The sequence below is a fragment of the Oreochromis niloticus genome, linkage group LG11 (genome assembly GCF_001858045.2).
Source record: "Oreochromis niloticus isolate F11D_XX linkage group LG11, O_niloticus_UMD_NMBU, whole genome shotgun sequence".
In the NCBI taxonomy this organism is placed as follows: Eukaryota; Metazoa; Chordata; class Actinopteri; order Cichliformes; family Cichlidae; genus Oreochromis; species Oreochromis niloticus.
Window position 1 is genome coordinate 37,788,532 of NC_031976.2, and position 20,155 is coordinate 37,808,686.

Genomic DNA, 20,155 nt, shown 5'->3' on the forward strand with positions numbered 1-20,155 from the left:
GCTAGATTGGACATTACTAAAATAAACAGCTAAAAAAGCCAGCGCTGTTCTGGAAAAACTTTCTTTGGACACATGAAACCAAGATCAATAAAAAATTATGGAGCAGACGTGGAACAGCTCACGATCCAGAGCACGCCACACAATCTGTACAACACAGCAGAGGCAGTGTGGTGCTGTGGGCGTGCACGGCTGCCAGTGGCACCGGGACACTAGTGTTTATTGATGATGTGACACAGGACAGAAGCAGCTGAATGAATCTGAGGTGTTCAGAGACAAACTGTGTACTCACGTCCTGCTAAATGCAGCCAAACTGGGACTCGTTTCATAAAACAGATGGACAATGACTCAGAACATCCACCAAAGCACCTCAGGAGTTTATTAAAGAGAAGAAGTGGAATATTCTTCAATGTCCAAGTCCGTCACCTGATCCTAACCCAGCTCAGCATTTCACTCTGAACTTTGGACAGAAAGGCCACAAACAAACATCAGCTGAAGGTCGTTGCAGTAAAGGCGTGGCAGAGCATTAAAAAGCAGGAAACTAGCATTCAGCAAAGTGTTTGGAATAAAGTCATAGAAACGATCATTTTATTTTCAGTTATTTAATTTGTCCAAATTCTTTAGAGCTTCTAAAACAAAGGGATTGTGCTAACAGTACTTTAGTTTCTCGCATTTTTATGTAATCTTTTTGTCCAACCCACTGAATCAAAGCTGCAAGTCTGCATTTCATTGTGGTAATGTACAGAGCCAACATTAGAAAATAAGTCTCTGTACAAATATTTATGGACCTGACTGTATATAAAAACCTACGAGCCTACGAGCGTCACAGAAAACGATGCTGCCTCAGGTTCCTTCAAAGTTTTCTTCCACTTTACCGCAGCTTCTGCTAACGGCTGCTTCTAAAGCCGACATGACAGATGTCATCATATCTGAGCCCAGACTGGTTTTTATGTTTCCAGGCTAGAAACATTTTTAACCTTTGCTACAAAACAAAGACAAACCATAGCCGAAGCTTTGTTTTGGATGTAAATCACATTTCTTTTCATTTGACATCACACCTCTTTGCTATTCTTTGAAAAGGTTCAGATTGCGTCCAACTGTCGCATTTCTTACTCTGTCCAGACTCCGCTGCACTTCTTACATCCTCAGATTTGTTCCTTTCCTTCCTTGAGTTCACAGACGCGCTTTGACAGCTCGATTCTTGGACTCTCAGATGTTTGACGAGTGCAGCGTCAGACTCATTACGTTTTCTCTTCCCTCAGAGTGACGCTGGCTGATGAATCTCAGTGGCTGATCCACAAAGGTCAAGGCTACAGCATCTCCTCTGAGACGGTGGTGACCAGCGCTCGGCACATGAGCTCAGACTGGAAGGTAAGTCAGAGTTTGAACTGAAGCCTCAAGCCAGAGAACACAAAGTTATACAGATATTTCCTCTGTGGAGTAAAATGTGTGTCAGTGAGTGATGAGCAGTATGGAGGCAGGATAAAGTAACAGAGTGTGTGTTCCCTGCAGCCCGTGTTTCACCTGAGCAGACAGTTTAACGGGAGGAAGAAAGTTGCCGACTTTGTGAAACATGGAGGAGAAACAACGCCCTCTTCAACTGTCACGTAGCTGCTATTACAATGATGCTTCAGTAAACTGAACCTGATTTCTTCACCGCTGAGCTCATGATACAGGTGAAAGCTCCCAGACAGCGTCACAGGTGGATGTTGTTGTTCCAGCGTTCTCCACAGTCCGTTTCAATGAATCTGCATTTTGATTCTGTTAAATAAACGACCACATGGTGTAACATGTCATGTGTTGTTCTCATTTTAATACCTGGTAAAGATCCTGATACATTAAATCTGTGCAGTTTTTACAAAGACGCCACACAGACTGCAGCGCCCCCTGGTGTTTGTTTCTAAGTTCAGACGAGCCCATTAGGATAAACTCCTTAGAGCAGGTCCCAGCATACGTCACAGTCACTGCGTAACAACAGATCAGTGTCATGATGAATAAAACATTAATGCTAAACAACTTGGACTCTCTGAGAGTGTGAATGTGACGTCATTAACTCTCTTTTCATTTTGCGCTCAGTACTTTAGTATTTTGACTCTATTGTCTCTGCACTGTATTCGTGTTCACAGTGTGTTGGCTTTGAATCATTTATACTGTAAATCCAAATGAGCTTGTGAATGTCTGAGTCACGAGTGCAAACAACATTTCAAATCAAACACTTCTTGTGTGTCGGTGTGAGTGTGGCAGTAAAGTTTCACCCTGAGATGTTTTGAAGCTTGTTCAGTTCTTCGTTGTTTAAAAGTGAAGCTCTGCAAACTCTCACACGGAGCTCGGATTCATCTGCAGTCACGTCACGAACGCCAACATTTCAGCGACGCTGACGTCTGCCTGAAGAGCAAACTGATTGTTGTGCAGACTGCCGTGAAACGCCCGCAGCAGAGGATGGGAATTGGCAGGGATCCCTCTGAACAGGACATCCCATAATGAGTGAGGTCAGGCGGCGACTCTGTGAAAGAAGCCATGGTCGTGTGGTGTGACGGCCTCGGTTGGTCAGCAGCGACACAGAAAGCCTCTGACGTCACACGTCTGAGGAATCTCTGCTCATGCAAACGCAGACACACGCCGAGGATGCATCCTTACATCCTTACAGTGTGCAGACGCAGGAGTCCTGCACATCAGACTCTACAGAGCTGCTCGTCTCTGACTCCAGTGAAACGTCTCAGCACGCTGTCTACATACACATAATTATATGTTCATTCATTTTTGCCTGCAGGAAAGATCAGACGACTGTCATGAATGTAAAACAGTTTGCTCTGGTCCTGTGAGCACAGCTGATGCTGCTTGTTGAACCTCCACGTGGAACAAATGTCGACTTTTCAAATTCAGAAAACCTTTGAATTTTCTTTTCTTTACAGGCGTTAAAGGAGACATTTTCCTTATTTCTTTCATATAAATATTAAAAATGTTTCATTCTATGATAAAAACACTGAGGCAGCAAAATAAATAAAATTCCCATAAGCCAAACACTTCGAGCTGCTCTGAGTGTTTTTCCTACTGTCACAGATTTCCTGACACACAGTCATCTTCTACAGCACAGGTGTCCAACTCCAGGCCACGAGGGCCGGCGTCCTGCAGGTTTTAGATGTGTCCTCGATCCATCACAGCTGATTTAAATGGATAAATTACCTTCTCAACATGTCTTGAAGTTCTCCAGAGGCCTGGTAATGAACTCATCATTTGATTCAGGTGTGTGGACCCAGGGTGAGATCTAAAACCTGCAGGACACCGGCCCTCCAGGCCTGGAGTTGGACACCCCTGTTCTACAGGCACTGAGCACCGACAAAGCACACGTAGCCCCTCAGCAGGCTTCCACAAGCTGCCCAATCAAAAGAAAGCATGCAGGGGAAGGGAGGGGCCTGAAGAGAGGTGTCAGACAGATGAACTGATGAGCTAATCTAAGAAAAGCAAGGAAAAAGATCTGGAGTCTAAGAGTGGAGCTGCAAATAACAGGAAGGAAACCGACGACTGCGTTCTGTATAAATCTCTATTTTAATGCATAAACTGACAGTCAATAGAAATAAAAAGAAAACAAATACATATATTCAGACGTGAATAAAGGAGCATAAATTAAATCTGGACAAAACAAAAACATTGTTTTGTTTTTTTAAACACAATTAATCATTTTATGTCAGTATTCACTTGAGCATTTCATAAAACATACAAACGTCCAAAAAAAAAAACCAAACAAACAAACAAAAAAACGCGTCTTGATCTTCACGCGCTTCCTTTAAGACTCTCTGAAGCGAGGAGACGATGCTGAGCTCACACTGGTCCGGTCTGCTTCTAGCAGCCACTCTTTAAATGCAGAGAACGAGCTGGGACTGAAGATCAGCTGCAGAGGGGAGTCTGTAATTTCTCAGGAAATGAGAGTAAAGTTTTAGTTCACTGTACGGCGATGACCAGCAGGGGTCATGTGACCTGCCTGAACAAACCCCCGTGAGGCCCGTCCATGCGACGGAGCTCACAGGTGATGATGTCGCGTCTCTTTCAAATCCTGTTTTCGGCGTCGCTCTTCCTCTCGGTGTAAAGCCCCCCCCCTCCGGCTTCTTCCCTTTTTCTCGCCTCAGTGGTTCAGGATCAGAGGTGGACGTTTGATGCAGAAACAAAGTGTTTTCCCCCCTCGAGGAAAGCGAAAGTTCAGACTCTCCTCTCGAGGCAGATGGCACAAACACCCCCTCAGTCTCAGTGTGTATCAGTGTGTCTCAGGCGAGCGTTCGCAGGGTCTGGTAGCCTCTCCTCTTCTGCGCTCGCAGCAGAGGCGTCTGAGTGTCCACGTCTCGAGACGAAACCGTCCTGCGGGCTCGGCGCAGGTACACGCGAATCCATCCGTAGACCAGACAGTTAAAGAAGCCCTGAGAGGCCGAGGTTAACGCCTGAGGACACAAGACACACTTGGGTCACTGCACGAAAGACACGTGAAAGAACCTGAAAGAGGCGTGTGATTACGAAACAAAGAACCAAAACGATGAGCCTGAAATATCCTACATGATGAATCGCACAGTAACCAGAAGGCAACACAAAGACCAGTAAAGCAGACATAGTTACCACAAAGGCGACTTGGAATAACCACAAAATGAGCCCAAAAAATAAGGACACACATATTCATCAAAATCAAATTCAACCACAAAAAGGTTCGACTGCTGACAGTCGAAAGATCCAAATCAAACAAATTGTTCAACAGCCTCAGAAAAAGACAACAAACCACCAAAAACAGGCTAAATGAGCTCAAAGTGTAAATATGGTCGTGTTTCTCAGGTACTGACTCACCTGCAGGATGTAGAGGACCACCCCGGCTTTGCCCTGGCACGCCGCAGGATCCGCCACTCGCAGAAACGCCAGAATCACCGCTGAGGAAACAACATGACAAACAAAGACACGCTGAAACCTCGCTGACTGTGTCTGTCATCAACAAGAACCAATCAGAGTCCGCGCTGAACAAACCTGGACCCCAGCAGAAGACGAAGACCAGCGGGTACAGGACCATCCTCCGGTCCATCACGCTGAACGAGGCCCGCTGCTCGCTGCCCAGGTAACCATTAGAGGTCACGATGCGCCTGTAAATACAGCGCGCTTTGACCACGAGCACCTGCGAGGGGCGGGGGGAGAGGTCACCTCCATTCAATGTTTGGTAGAATAAGACGCGTCCGTGTGACGAGCGTAAACTCACCGTGATGCTCAGGAGGGTGACGAGCACGGTGATGAGGAAGACGGTGATGTGGTAGGTGTGCAGGTACAGGCAGCTTTGGCTCATCGGCTGCTCGTCTGACATCAGGAACAGCGCTCCGGTGTGCATCATCAGGCACCTGGTTGGATGTGGAAAAAAGCCCACTGAGCTTCTGTGTGGAATGAATCGGTGGATTTCCGCGTGGTGTGAACACTTTGGGTTCGGGCCTCACCTGTAGGGTTCGGTAAGGTTGGCCTGGCAGTGGCTGATGTTCCCCTCTATGATTACCGGCAGCATCAGCAGCACAGGAAGCAGACTGCAGACACAGGTGGACACACTGTTATCAGTACAGCTGTGTGTGTGTTTGCATGCATCCACACAGAGCGAAGCGTCGGTGCTCACTCACCATGAAACCAGAGCAACGACTTTACCCGCTGTGCTCACTCGGTTGGAAACCTGCACAAGGATGCAAAATATGATTTTTACAGCTTCATGTTTACTGAAACAGACAAAGAAGGCTGTTCATGCCGCACCAGAGTAATCAGGTACCAGATCAAGACTTCAGCAGGGGAAAAACCTGTTTTCTCACCTTCTGCTATACAAACATCTGTTTGGACAAAGAATACACAGCAGGAGCTGCTGAAACTGTGTCTTTAATTAAGGCTACACCCACACTAGCCCAGATAGATTTGAAAACGGCGTTTTCATCTGAACCGCTCAGCGTCCACACTAGAGTTTTCAGTTGTTTTCACAGAGTTGTGCGTCCACATTGAAACGGCCGAAAACGCTTATGTTCCAGTCCTGCGCATGCGCAAAAGCAAGTGAGAGTTAAAGAATTTGAAGAAAAGCTATCTGCAGCATGCACAGACTGATATTCATCTTTTTTAGGGCTGTCAAAATTAAGAGCAATCAAAACAACTGCTGTATAACGCACTCCGCTATCTTAGTTTATTTGGCCACATGACTGCATCACATGACTAAAATGCATCATCGTTTTAGAAAGGCTGCGTTTTCGAGCATCCACACTGCGAGGGGACAGCTCTGTTTTGAAATGTATGCGTTTTCGAGAGCGTTTCCAAAACGCTGCGTTTTTCTTTGAGGAAAACGCCGTTTCAGTGTCGACGGGAGGCCAAAACAGAGAGAAAATGATGTGTTTTCAAGTGAAAACGCATTCGTGTGGACGTAGCCTAAGTTTAACTGGTCAACCACTTGAGATCAAAGTGGGCTGTACCTGTAAAATGAGCTTGGATGTGTTCGGCTGACAGCCTGTGGATTGGTACTCTGGAGTATTTTGAAGCACTGGGACCGAAGGGTGTGCTTTAACCTCTGGGGAGGTCTGTGCCACATTCAGGACACTGGACCGTCTTTTTATCCTCTTAAGTTTCCCCAAACAGTCTACTTTTACTTTTTGGGCCTGAGCAGGCATTGGGCCTCCGGGTGCTGTGAGCTGCTCAGAGTTCAAACTCACAGTCTGACCCTGTCAGGTTTGCCCTTTGTGTTATTCTTAAGCTTTATGAGCTGCAAACAAAACCCTGAAAGCTTTGTTTACTACGAGTCTCGCTGATGTCCATTGTGTGCGTTTTGCTGCCCTTGCAGCTGGACAGATGTGTCTGTGTACCTGTACAGAGTATCCATCCATGCAGCTGTAGTACTTCTCTTTGATTCCTTTGTAGAGGTTCCAAACGTAGTTGAGGGTGTAGAAGAAGGAGGCCATGTAGAAAACCTGAAACAGAGTTTGTCATGAGCCAAATCCTCGCTCACGTTCGCCGCGCTGATTTTCTAAACAGGTCACCTGACACCCCGCCCCCTTTTCAGACTTTAATAGAGCGCGAGAGCTAAAACTGGCAGCTGACCCGGGGTTGTTGCTGTGAGTGAGAGATGTAGGTCAGGAATGTTTTTCTGTTTGCTCGTCTCTGCATCCGGCCTGTGTTCTGTCCTGGTTCTGCTGCTCCATTTCATCCCAGAATGACCCAGTTCAGGATCTGGACCGGGTCACCTGGGCCAGATGGACCCGGGACAGAACAGCTCACTCGATAGATCTTTGGCAACAGAGACGTCATTTACCCGCTCGTCCTCAGGTGTCGGATTGGTTGTCATAGAAACAGCCGTAAAAACGCACCCAGTTTTATTTGATGTAAACAGGACTGAACGAGCTGGAGGAAGCGGATGAGTCACCGACGATAAAACATTTAAAGGAGAGAGAAGCTCACCAGGTTACGACGACAGACACAGCTCAGCTTTGCAGCTCTCCCAGTTTCTCTTTAGCTTTCTGTTTTCTTGGAGCTGATCGAATTTATTTTTGTTTCTCTTTCAACGATTGCTGCCCCGACCTTTATTCCTGCCACTTCCTTTTCCTTTTTTTTGTGATTTGACCTTTAGTCATCTCGGTACATTTACTCTTGTGTAGTTAAAAAACTCTTTTCTGATAACTATGGATATAATCTGATGATAGCTGTAAGTGTGCACCGCGTGTTAAACATTTGACTTTATTGTGTGAAAGTTCTTGTGTTTTTGTTTGTTGGCACATGCTAAGCTTCTCTATTTCAGTTGTAAATGTGTGTGTGGGGTCAACGTTGGCTGACTTCTCAGGAAACGCAGAGCTTTGAGAATATGGAAATCCCTCGGCAGCTCCAGGCTTCACTCTGAAATCTGAAAACTTTCCCCTAAAACAAAGTAAAGAGAACAAAGGAAGCCCGTCTGAAGCTGAGCTTGGTTTTGAAGCTGTTTGGGTCACGTGATGAATGTGGAAGTGTTACTGATGTGGTCTGACCGCCGCTCTGGAATCACCGACGCTCCGTCGCTCATCTGGAAAATTATGTGTGGTGTCGTGTTGTGAGGTTAGAGCTGCTGCTCCGTCACATCGATTACTGTTCACGCCAGCGGTCGGTCTCCCTCTCTGTTTATTTTATTTTAGTAGCTTTAGCAAGAAAGTTGGCCTGGAGTCCCCACACAAACTCTCACGACCCCCGCGACCCCCGGGAGGTCAGACCCAAACTTTCAGTTTGATACTGTTCGGTACTGTCGACCATAATATCCTATTAGAGCGATTAGAACATGCTGTAGGTATTACAGGTACTGCACTGCAGTGGTTTGTATCATATCTATCTAATAGACTCCAATTTGTACATGTAAATGGAGAGTCCTCTTCACACACTAAGGTCAACTATGGTGTTCCACAGGGTTCAGTGCTAGGACCAGTTCTGTTTACATTATACATGCTTCCCTTAGGCAGCATCATTAGAAGACATAGCATACATTTTCACTGCTATGCAGATGACACGCAGCTCTATCTGTCCATGAAGCCAGGTAACACACACCAATTAGTTAAACTGCAGGAATGTCTTAAAGACATAAAGACCTGGATGGCCGCTAACTTTCTGCTTCTTAATTCAGATCAAACTGAGGTTATTGTACTCGGCCCTGAAAATCTTAGAAATATGGTATCTAAGCAGATTCTTACTCTGGATGGCATTACCTTGGCCTCCAGTAACACTGTGAGGAACCTTGGAGTCATTTTTGACCAGGACATGTCCTTCAATGCACATATTAAACAAATATGTAAGACTGCTTTCTTCCATTTGTGCAACATCTCTAAAGTTAGAAATATCCTGTCTCAGAGTGACGCTGAAAAACTAGTTCATGCATTTATTACTTCCAGGCTGGACTACTGTAATTCTTTATTATCAGGATGTCCTAAAAACTCCCTGAAAAGCCTTCAGCTGATCCAAAATGCTGCAGCAAGAGTCCTGACAGGGACTAGAAAGAGAGAGCAGATTTCTCCTGTTTTGGCTTCCCTTCATTGGCTTCCTGTTAAATCCAGAATTGAATTCAAAATCCTGCTCCTCACATACAAGGTCTTAAATAATTAGGCCCCGTCTTATCTTAATGACCTTGTAGTACCATATCACCCTATTAGAGCACTTCGCTCTCGCTCTGCAGGCCTACTTGTTGTTCCTAGAGTATTTAAAAGTAGAATGGGAGGCAGAGCCTTCAGTTTTCAGGCCCCTCTTCTGTGGAACCAGCTTCCAGTTTGGATTCGGGAGACAGACACTATCTCTACTTTCAAGATTAGGCTTCAAACTTTCCTTTTTGCTAAAGCATATAGTTAGGGCTGGACCAGGTGACCCTGAATCCTCCCTTAGTTATGCTGCAATAGACGTAGGCTGCCGGGGATTCCCATGATGCATTGAGTTTTTCCCTTCCAGTCACCTTTCTCACTCACTATGTGCTAATAGACCTCTCTGCATCGAATCATATCTGTTATTAATCTCTGTCTCTCTTCCACAGCATGTCTTTATCCTGTTTTCCTTCTTTCACCCCAACCGGTCGCAGCAGATGGCCCCGCCCCTCCCTGAGCCTGGTTCTGCCGGAGGTTTCTTCCTGTTAAAAGGGAGTTTTTCCTTCCCACTGTCGCCAAAGTGCTTGCTCATAGGGGGTCATATGATTGTTGGGTTTTTCTCTGTATTTATTATTGTGCGATCTACTGTACAATATAAAGCGCCTTGAGGCGACTTTTGTTGTGATTTGGCGCTATATAAATAAAACTGAATTGAATTGAATTTCACTCCATGAGTCACTTTGTCTTAAAGTACAACCACAGTCGTCCTGTGTACTGTTGTGTACTGTTGTGTACTGTTGTGTAGTGCTGTTTCACCTGTTCCACGATGTGCAGGTAGTAGCAGTCTGTGCTCCGGCTCGTGCAGTCTTTGAAGAACAGGATGGAGCCGATCAGCCAGCAGACGGCAAGCAGCAGGTCTGCGATGCTGAGCAGCATCAGAGGCTGCAGCTGCGCACACACACACACACACACACACACACACACACAGTATGACTTTACAGACTATACTGCATTAAACACAATGGTCCCTCGCTATAACGCAGTTCACCTTTCGCAGTCTCGCTGTTTGGTTTTTTTGGGTGCAATTTTGCATGCTTTTTTTTTTTTAACAGCGCATTGTGTTCTGCATCCTGATTGGCTGTAGAGCATTGTCAATCAATCTCGTGCCGCGTCTCCTGTACAGTACAGAATCCGTTCAGCTTGTCAGATTTACATAAATCTTCGATCGCTGGAAGTGTGACTCTGACGTGCTGCACTGTATGTTTGTAAGTTTCCTCCCCAACAAACAGCAATGTCGACAAAACGTCATCACCCGCGCATTCCTTTGGTTTCATTCTGTAATACTGGACGTATTTTTCTACGAAGGTTTGAACTTTGTGTTTAAACAAGAGAGAAAAGTGTGAAAATGTTTGTGCCTGTCTGAGAAAGTGTATAAAGCATGTAGCACTACTGTATAGTTCTGTGTAAATAATCATTCTGTACATACAATAATTTTTAATCCTACAACTGTTCATAACTTGCATAGTTCACATTTCTGTATAACTGTATATCTCATATTTCTGTATAGTTTTTTTATTTCATATTTATATCCTGTTCATAGCCTGTACATACTTATAGTTATAGCATATTCATAACATACTTCACACTGTGTACATTATAACAACCATAATAGACTCATTTCTGTAATATACTTACACATCTCTATTATTGCTAATATATATTGTAATATATCTATATCACGGCTAAAGCACTTTCTAGATGGATGCAAACTGCATTTCGTTGCCCTGTACCTGTGACGTGCAATGACAATAAAGTTGAATTCTATTCTAGTGAGGCGTTTTACAGCCTTAAAACATCTATAATAATTGTAAAAAATAAACTTGGCTACTTCGCGGATTTCACCTATCGTGGGTTATTTTTAGAACGTAACTCCCGCGATAAACGAGGGACGGCTTTATCTGTGTGTAGCACAGACTCACAGCTGATGCGTCCTAACAAAATTCAGTCATTGTTTTTCCCTGAATGACGTTCATGGTCACATACAGCGGTGTCCAACTCCAGGCCTCAAGGGCCGGTGTCCTGCAGGATTTAGATCTCACCGTCAGTCAACACACCTGAATCACATGATTAGTTCATTACCAGGCCTCTGGAGAACTGCAAGACATGAGGAGGTCGTTTAACCATTTGAATCAGCTGTGTTGGATCAAGGCCACATCTAAAACCTGCAGGACACCGGCCCTCGAGGCCTGGAGTTGGACACCTGTGGATTACAGAGTGCTGTGAAATGATTTTAAAAGCCGGACGGATGTTTGAGGTCTGAAAAGCGAGGCTAATGTCGAAGAACCGTCAACCTGCGTAGATGACCAGCAGGGGGCGACTCCTGGTTGTAGAGCCAAGTCTGATTGGACAGAAGTTTATGAGAAAACGAGTCACCTGTTTACCTGAAGACCTTTCTGGTGGGTTTCACGTCTCACTGAATAAACACGACGGTCGTTTTATAAACTACACTCTCACTAGGACTCGGAAAGGACAAGTGACGCACGTCTCAGGGCGGGGCTTCTTTGTGACTGATTGGGTCTCTTTTTCCTCCTTAGAGACTCTTCTGTGTAAAATGATGAGTGGACCCAGCGGTTATGTATTGTTTTCATTCGTATCCACATGAAGGTCAGAAAGCAGAACTGACTCTGAAAATAAACATGTGAACGATAGTACAGCTTACATCTGAGTGTCCTAAAGTGATCCCTCTGCGCCGGGGAAATCTGACCTCGTTAAAGTGTTGAACAATAGGTACAGTGTGAGCGTTCAGTCCCCTCTCATCACGCCTAGTTTCCAATCAGCGCCTCAGGCTGAGGTTTGGAAAAGAGAACTCGCTAACACAAAGGGTGATTTCACAGCGGCTACCTCCAGTTTTTATAAGCACTTCCTCTTAGTTATTTTAACTTTAAAGTTCAGACCACAGTTTATCTCACACAGTTTGTGCAAAGCGTCAAAGAACAGAGAAGCGGCTGACCTCGGGCTTCCGGCTGAGTCCCCGTAACATCAGGCAGCAGATGATGGAGCCTGAACCCAGAATGCTGCAAACACAAACACACACGATGCTCAGAATACTGCAAATGTACTGAAGCTGTGGTGTAACCTCACTGGAAGAGCTCTGGTAAAGATGGCGTGGTAGAGCAGGGAGAAAAAGCTGATTGGAACTGTGCCTGTCTCTATTGTCTGAGCGCTATGACCTCTGACCCCTCAGGTCTTTCCCACTCGTCCCACACTGGGTAAATGAACCAGCAACAAGAGCCTAATGTGCTCTGACGCAGCCCATTACAAACGAGTCCTCGTTCTGTACATCGGGGACGTCCAACAGCCCAGCTGATGACTCAGAGTCTTCTTCAGCGCTCGGATTATTAAACATGCAGGATTTCAGAGATTTCTAACAGCATGGAGGTGTTTAGGTTTTAGACAGTAGCTCTGTGGGTCACTTAGACTCAGTGTGACACGCCTACGTTACATATCAAAAGGTCAAATGTATGTATCAGTAAAATGTAGTTAGAGTATCTTGACTTTCCCAGTCATGTTAATCTGTTGCTCCAGTTTTAAAAACAGCAGTGATGACAGTTAGTGCTGCTGAACTTGACTGAAGTAAAATAAGCTCTGAATTACTCATGAATGCCTTCTTTACTCTCCAGCTGTGCCTGTGGAGGGTGAAGGAGCAGCAGGTGATGAAGACACTGACCTGAGCACGGCCATGACGAGCTGGATCCAACTGACGATAACGTACACCTGCAGGGAAACAGGCAGGTGGTCAGCAGGCTGACACACACACACACACACACACACACACTGAGGTGTCTGCACACGCACACACACACACACACACACAGCAAACTTCACATTTCTTCACGATGAAGCACAAACATCAAACGTTACTTTGTTATTTATTCGAGCTCTTAGAGTTGCATGATCCTAATGCGGTTGTGCTTTAACACTCGATGCTGCGGTGAGTGTTTGTCTCTCGGTGAGGTCAGTTAACATCAGCTGCAGATGTGGGAGTGAAAGTGTTAAAAATAGAGACAAACAAACTGTGGGGGAAACACAAAAAAACCCCAGAGGAAGTTCAGAAATTCACTCCGAGAGGAGAAAAAGGAAACTGTTGTACTGAAAGTCTCATTATTACTTCTTTCTAAGATGTCAGTTTAACCATCTTACACTGATGAAGGTTTAAATTCATAGTTTTCAACACACAAAAAGAACAACAAGTTCACAGCGAGTGCGTACAACCCTCAAAGCGCCCGCTGACCCCGTGTTTAAAACTAAACACAGCCCAAACACCACAAACTGCAGTTCCTCTGACGTCCAGCAGAGGCTCCAGCACTGGGGTTACCATGGTAACAGGCTGTGCCCCCTTTGCTGAGTGTAATTGGAGGATTTTATCTGGACGTTATTGAGCAGTGGTTAGCAGGCATCTGTGTGACGCCCTCATAAATGGGTTGGTGCTTTTGATAAAATGACTTTCATCATTCGTGAAAGTCATTTTATCTGACGCTGTCACACTCTGATGGACGCGTCACATAACTCGGGGAATACTTTGGCTGGAGGAGCAGGGAATCGAAGCCCCGCCCTCCTGGTCGTTAGACAAACCGCTCTACCTCTGGAGCCACAGCCACCCATCGATGGAAGCAGCTAGCACTGACAGCACGCCACCCTCTTGTCCAAATATGGTCACTTCTGGTGACAAAAGACCAACATGGCTAAAATACTGAAGCTTCAAAACCAGTGAGCGCCGTGTTGGCTACCTCCATCTTTTAAATACAGTCTGTGAGAATACATCAAAGTATAAATATGAATAAAGTATGATTTAACTAATCATGTTTATATTTATTATATATAAATGTAATACATATTATATATATTTCATTATGATAAAGATCAATAGACATTTAAAAAGAAACAAATTCATGATTATGTACAAATACAATAAATACAAATAAGAAGAGTTAATAAAGTCCAAATAAATATGATTCATCATTACTTGATTGAACAGTTCATACAGCGATCCTGTTGCTCGTCATCACTGAGTCTGTGTTTAATGAATTGTGCTCTAAACTAAGAGTGTGAGTGAGAAACCCGTGTGTGTATTTGTGATGACTGCTTTCTGTGTTTCTGTATTAAACGATCAGGTTATTATTGTTCAGTGGTGAGCACCAGCACTTCAAAGATTTTATTGGAAGTGAAATTTATGAATATTTTCACTTCCTTCATTTTCAGTGAGAAATGCTTTGATTTACTGCAGCAGCACAAAAACACGAGCTGATTATTTTACTGGACTTTTGGCAGATATTGAAGTGACTGATTCTCCGAGCAAAGTGCAGCTCACAGACTGTTGGACTGAACAAACCGAGAGGGGACGGTTTCACCCACTCATTACAGAAACAAGCCAAACAGATCCGTTTCTGGAGGTGACTCAGAGTAAATCACACTTGGATGATTTCCTCTGCCCTGCAGGTTTGTTTGCCGAGTGTTAGTTTTATTCATCTGGAGACGTTATTCACTCACAGAATAACCGCGCGGTGAACTGAGTGTCTACATCATTATAATCTAATGATACGAGTGTATAAAACCTACTGAGTCAATTCAATGTTTCAGTTCAGTTTTATTTATACAGCTGCAAATCACAACAACAGCAGCCCCAAGGCGCTTTAGATTGTAAGGTAGACCATTTATTTCCATGTTCCAGCTTTTATCCAGCCGCATGTAAAGTCGCTGAGCTCTGTTAAAGTGCTTGAATGTGTGCAGTAAGTCTGAGAGCTGATCGTGATGAGCTCACCTGCGTCCAGTCCTCGGCTCCGGTGGTGTTTTCTGCTGTGTGATTGGTCAGAATCATCTCGTCTGAAGACATCAGAAACTCTGAGAATTTCAAAAGATCAAGCTGAAGGTGAGAAGGTCACGTGATCGGGCCTGGTCCTGGAGCTGTCAGCTGAGCCTCCCGCAGGCTGTCGGGACCAGCTTTTATCCCGCAGGATGGCGCGGTCTCGGCTGGCCCCGCCCCGGGCTCTGACCACGCCCCCTGTCCGTGAGGGGAATCCCCACCTGCCTGATGACGCCGGAGCTTTGCTTGTATCGTTTTTATTGAAATGAATAAATAATTAAATGGACTCAAAAGCAGCAGCAGTGAGTACTTCTACTCAAGTACTTCTGTAATATACTCAGTATTTCCATTTACTTATACTTTATACATCAGCTCAGCACTCCTGAGGGGACTGCTGATCATTTTGAATATTTACAAAAATAAAATGATGAAGATGAATCATCATTATTATTATTATTATTATTATTATTATTATTATTGATTATTATTTCCTGAATCTTGTAATCTGTCTGTGACAGTTTGAGTCCAGTTCTGTTAAATATAACTGATGGAATTTGCAAAGCAAACTATTCTGCTTTGTGTTATTAATAATCTTTAATGTTCCAATAATCTTCACTAACCGGGTCGCCACCGTCACAGACACGCTGTGAAACCATCGGCTCGATTGTGCCACATGATGTGCTTCTGAACTGCGAGCGGCCCCTTTTTCAAAGATGTTCAACAATATATTGAATAATAATTAGAAAAGAATAAAAGAAAACACCAATGCTTGGACACTGCTAACATAATGAACAGGTCTTTTGACGGGGCTCCCACACAAACGCAAAGCAGAGGCACACGCTGTGCCCTCCAAATCACAGACAAACAGTATCACACATTCTTGATTTTAGTTCACAAACACTTCTTATAACGACTAACTACTCCGGAAACTTTGGAGGTTTTAGTTCTTTTTACAGTAAAGTTACAGGAGGATCAAAATCATTATCAGGCAAAATGTCTTTCGTTTGTTAAAATAACCCCGTCCGACACCGCGTGAAAATAATAAATAAATATTTTTTCTGTTGTAACGAACTGAATGGTAATGTAACGACACTCATTTTTCACTTTTTCGCAAAACTAAAACGTAACTACTTCCACATCTAATCGTCTGGTGTGGAGGCGGAGTCAACTGGATCCGCGCTCCGTGCCCACTGAGGCTGTGTCCCAATTCAGGGTATGCACGCTTGAAGTACGCACACTACTACCACGTACGGTGCGTACTACAAGTACGGGAAGTGCGGAAGTGAGAGGCTTGTGAAATGGGACGGTCTAGCCTTCGTCGCGCTGTTCAGGTTGCCTAGCAACCATGATACTAACAGCTGGAAACGTTTCATACAGCTTTGTGTGACAGAAATGAAGGAGAACATATTTTGTTCATTTGTTTCTACACGAGCTCTGTGTGATGTGATAAGTATCTGAGGCTGAGACCACAGGACTGTAAAACATGATAGTTGGGCTTCATTCCTGTACTGAACAGTCATTTCAAGATTAGTTAGTAAATAATAATTAGCTCATGTTGTTCATGAGACTAAAGTCATCTCACTGTGGTAATGTTAATATAATATGGACAATATTATATGTATTGTCAGATTATATATATACAGTTAAGCCCAAAATTATTCATACTCAAAGTTTTCTCAGTCCTTCTTTTCATAGACAAAAATATGGAATTAGCAATTTTTGCATAGGGTATGAATAATTTTGGGCTTAACTGTACATATATATATATATATACACACACACACACACATATATGAGCTTGAACTCTGGGTCAAAGATTCAAGTTGCATTTATTTATATTTCCTATCACCTTAAATCTTCACTCAAAGACAAGTATCTCTGACAGTGTATATACAGATGTATTATATATAAGAGACAAACATTGTGCTTTTAATATGTTGGCATTACTAAATTTGGCTCAATGCTTACATATATGTGTAAAAGGAAAATGTACGAGCTGTGATAACTGTCTGATAGAATGAAGATCAGACTGATATATGAAATATTCCTTTATTGGGTGAGAAAATCAGACCATGTCATAACTGCTTTAAGTCATACAGAATAGATATCAGAGCCTTAAACAGGCTGACTTCTGCTAAATGGGTCAAACTGGGCAGAAAGTATACAAACACATAACATCCTTATAGAATATGATGTAACACTATAGATCAACTTACTTCAGAATATATAAAGCATATAAACAATTACAGCAATATGATGCAACAAACACAGCAGTGCTACTAATCCAAAATACTCAAAGCTTCATAGAACTGAAACAAACATTTATTTTTAGCTCCATTCTGCTGCTGATACATACTTTAGGTTTCTGAATATTAAACTTGTTGCTGCCTTTCATAGTGTGTAACTTGAAGGCCCTGAGTACTTTCTCCCACACTGAAAACACTGGAATGATCACATTATTTGAACATTACCTAATAAGACTGATTCAGGACAGACAATTAGTTATGTTAAACTTTCCTAGCAGTCCTTCACAAACAGGGAACAGTCTGTCTATTCTCTCCATCTGTCAGCTGCTGCTGGCTCTTCCTCCTCCTCTTCCTCACACACTGCTGAGTTTGTCCTGGTGGATCATCAGGGGTGCAAAGCCTCACAGATGATGTGCAGCAGTGGCTCCCTCAGTCTGTCCTCACTCTGGACACTTGCAGTCGTCACACATGGAAATCAAATGTGTGATAAGCTGCAGGATTCAAACACAAGTGTAACTTATAAATACATGTTCATACTTTTATTCCACAATCAGAGAGAAAGAAACAGAGAGAGAGTGCAGGACAGACAGACAGGTGACAGTCTCAGGTGTACACACTGCTACAAAACAGCACAAGAGAAGGAGGATTTAGTGTTTGTGTTATTACGAGTGCTAAACAAGAAGAGTTCCCAGATGGTCCAGTGGACACATGTGTGACTCCTGTGATTAAAGCATCTTTCTTTCAGCTTAACGAGTGAACCGTCAGCTCGTTCAAACACACGTTAAAGTCCGTTTGGCTCGACACCACCGAACAGAGGCAGCAATATAACATAGCTAACATTAACAGTGCAGTGAATCCTGCTTGTGCCGTCATATTCAGGACTGCAGACCGAGCAGCATCACTGACTTTCAGCTTGTTGTGTTTGTGGATATATGACTGACTTTAATTATCCATAAAATCATCACATTCTCTGTAAGATTAAGGTCGACTATATATATTTTTAGAAGTAGAGGCTTTAAAACCAAGTTACCGCTGAAAGTACAAACATCACTAATGTCACATAACTTTGCCGACATGTGGCCAACAGTCATGTTTTAATGTTCTTAAACATTCGCACATAAATAAGTGACATAATATTCAGTACTTACTTTTGACAGTTCACTCTTCGGCCGCTCCCTTCTGCCGTATTTTGCGGCAAAATTATCCACACCCACCGCCGCGCTATGGATTGTGGGATATATGGGGCCACGAAGCGTGCACCGGACCACGCTTGATATTTGGGGAAATCGAACGCGCATTTGGAGTACACTTCGAATTGGGACAGCCGTCGTCGCGTGGCGGTGACGTAATCGCACTTGAAATGCGTACTTCAAGCGTGCAGACCCTGAATTGGGACACAGCCTGAGTGTGGACACCTACGGAGGTACCTGCCGTGGCACAACACTGATCCTGCCACAGTTTGTTCCCCCGGCTCAAGACATTTTTTGAAAAATGTATTGATAGCAGTGTTGAATATTCTTACACAGTAAAAAAAAAAAAAAAAAAAAAAACTATACGTAAATAATTACACCATGAAGATGGTTTGTTTTTCTGTTATTTAAAAGAGGAAGTGGTTTCTTTTATTGCAACCTGTAAATTATTGCAGTTAACTTTTATTTGTTTAATTGTTTCCAAAAGGTTTGAGGTGTGAAACAAACTGCAGTGGAGTTTGAAGATAAAATATGGGTGTGTGTGGGGGGCACGAAGATTTTCTTGTAAAACAAACGGGGGCCTAGCAAAAAAGATTTGGGAACCACTGGCATAAACAGAAAAGGTGTGTGGTTTTGTGCCTCCTGCTGGTGGGACTGGAAAATTACACACAGAGAAAACCACAAACTTCACCTTTTGTTTCTTTAAAGGCAGGAAACAGAAAAACATGACAGCCAGACATAGTAGATTTCTGGAAAACTGCATGTTTAAACATTTAAAATATATTTTTCAGATTTAGTTTCAGACTAACCGACACATATAAACAATGACACTTTAATATTTCCATAACAGATTATTCTAAAGCGTGTATTATCTTGTCTCTCTGCAGGACGTTTCTCTGTCCCAGCAGGTTAAACACAGCCACAGTCAGACAGGTTTGCCCATCACAGAAGACGGGATTATAAAAGGAGCACGAACCTGAAGTTAGGAGCGTTCATCGTGTGATCATGTGCTCCCAGCTCGGCCTTCAAGCTCATTTCAGGTGCATGTGTCTCAGCAGCAGGGCTGGACTGCCGATCTGGGATACCGGGCATCTTCTCCCTGGGCCAGCGCACATTTGGGCCAATGAGCCAGCCTGCAGGCCCACTGCAGCAGCTCATTGGTTCATTTTCATTACCAACACTGGAATATCCAATCAGAGTTTCTACCTTTCAAAAAACAACTTGTTACGGCCCTAGCTGGGCCTCCTGAAACTGCCCTTGTGTGGGCGTGGTGTTTTTCTCCGCCTCCTCCTGTCTTGCCACTCCTACCCCCTCTGTTTCTCTCACTCTCCTCTCTCCCCAGGACACAGCTGCTCTTGGCTAGCCTCGTTTGCCACCTGAATCCAGTCAGCAATCACCTCTGAGGCTATTTAAGCTGGGGATGAGCCGTGAGCAGGGTGGTGTTCTTGGTGTGTGGTTAGCCTGCATGAAGTGTGGAGTTGTGGAAGCAGTATAGCTGCTTTACGTGAGTAGTGTGGGCTTATGGGCCTCGGCAGCAGTAAAGCTAGCTGCTGCTAGTGACAGGGTGAGCTTGTGGGCCCCTGGAAGTGCCTCCTCATGGTGTGGAGTTTTTTGTTTGGTTGTTGTGTTCTTTGTTGTTGCAACCTTTTTCCAAGTGTTACTGGTAAAACGGCGTTGCCGGCTCTTTATGTTAAGATTATTTATAATAAAGACTATTTTATTTACTAAAAACACCTGTCTGTTCTTCTTTCATTGTGTTCTGGACCCATTTGTTACTGGTCCCCTCACTCGCATGCCTAGACC

At 43.9% G+C, this 20,155-nt stretch overlaps 1 protein-coding gene and 1 long non-coding RNA gene across 2 annotated transcripts; one reads left to right on the forward strand and one right to left on the reverse strand.

The window, feature by feature from the left end:
• The first annotated feature begins 345 nt into the window (after positions 1-345).
• LOC112848263 (uncharacterized) lies at positions 346-1,569 on the forward strand. The gene is made up of 2 exons (XR_003222289.1): positions 346-1,368; positions 1,510-1,569. It is a non-coding gene; the product is annotated as an uncharacterized LOC112848263 (long non-coding RNA).
• Positions 1,570-3,780: 2,211 nt separating this feature from the next.
• tmem116 (transmembrane protein 116) lies at positions 3,781-15,270 on the reverse strand. The gene is made up of 11 exons (XM_025911731.1): positions 14,875-15,270; positions 12,784-12,830; positions 12,067-12,130; positions 9,873-10,004; positions 6,837-6,941; positions 5,625-5,674; positions 5,451-5,534; positions 5,222-5,357; positions 4,996-5,140; positions 4,822-4,901; positions 3,781-4,427 (listed from the first exon to the last, which is right to left on the reverse strand). Exons 1-11 carry the CDS (start codon positions 14,944-14,946, stop codon positions 4,257-4,259), a joined length of 1,086 nt encoding a protein of 361 aa, XP_025767516.1. The 5' UTR covers positions 14,947-15,270; the 3' UTR covers positions 3,781-4,256.
• Positions 15,271-20,155: the final 4,885 nt, after the last annotated feature.

Bases quoted from the DNA above. Each gene is read 5' to 3' on its own strand.
- tmem116 (XM_025911731.1), bottom strand. From the start codon at position 14,946: ATGTCTTCAGACGAGATGATTCTGACCAATCACACAGCAGAAAACACC. The intron at 12,831-14,874 runs GTGAGCTCATCA...GTTTCCCTGCAG, and splicing joins GAGCCGAGGACTGGACGCAG to GTGTACGTTATCGTCAGTTG. The intron at 10,005-12,066 runs GTCAGCCGCTTC...GTGTGTGCGCAG, and splicing joins GACTCAGCCGGAAGCCCGAG to CTGCAGCCTCTGATGCTGCT.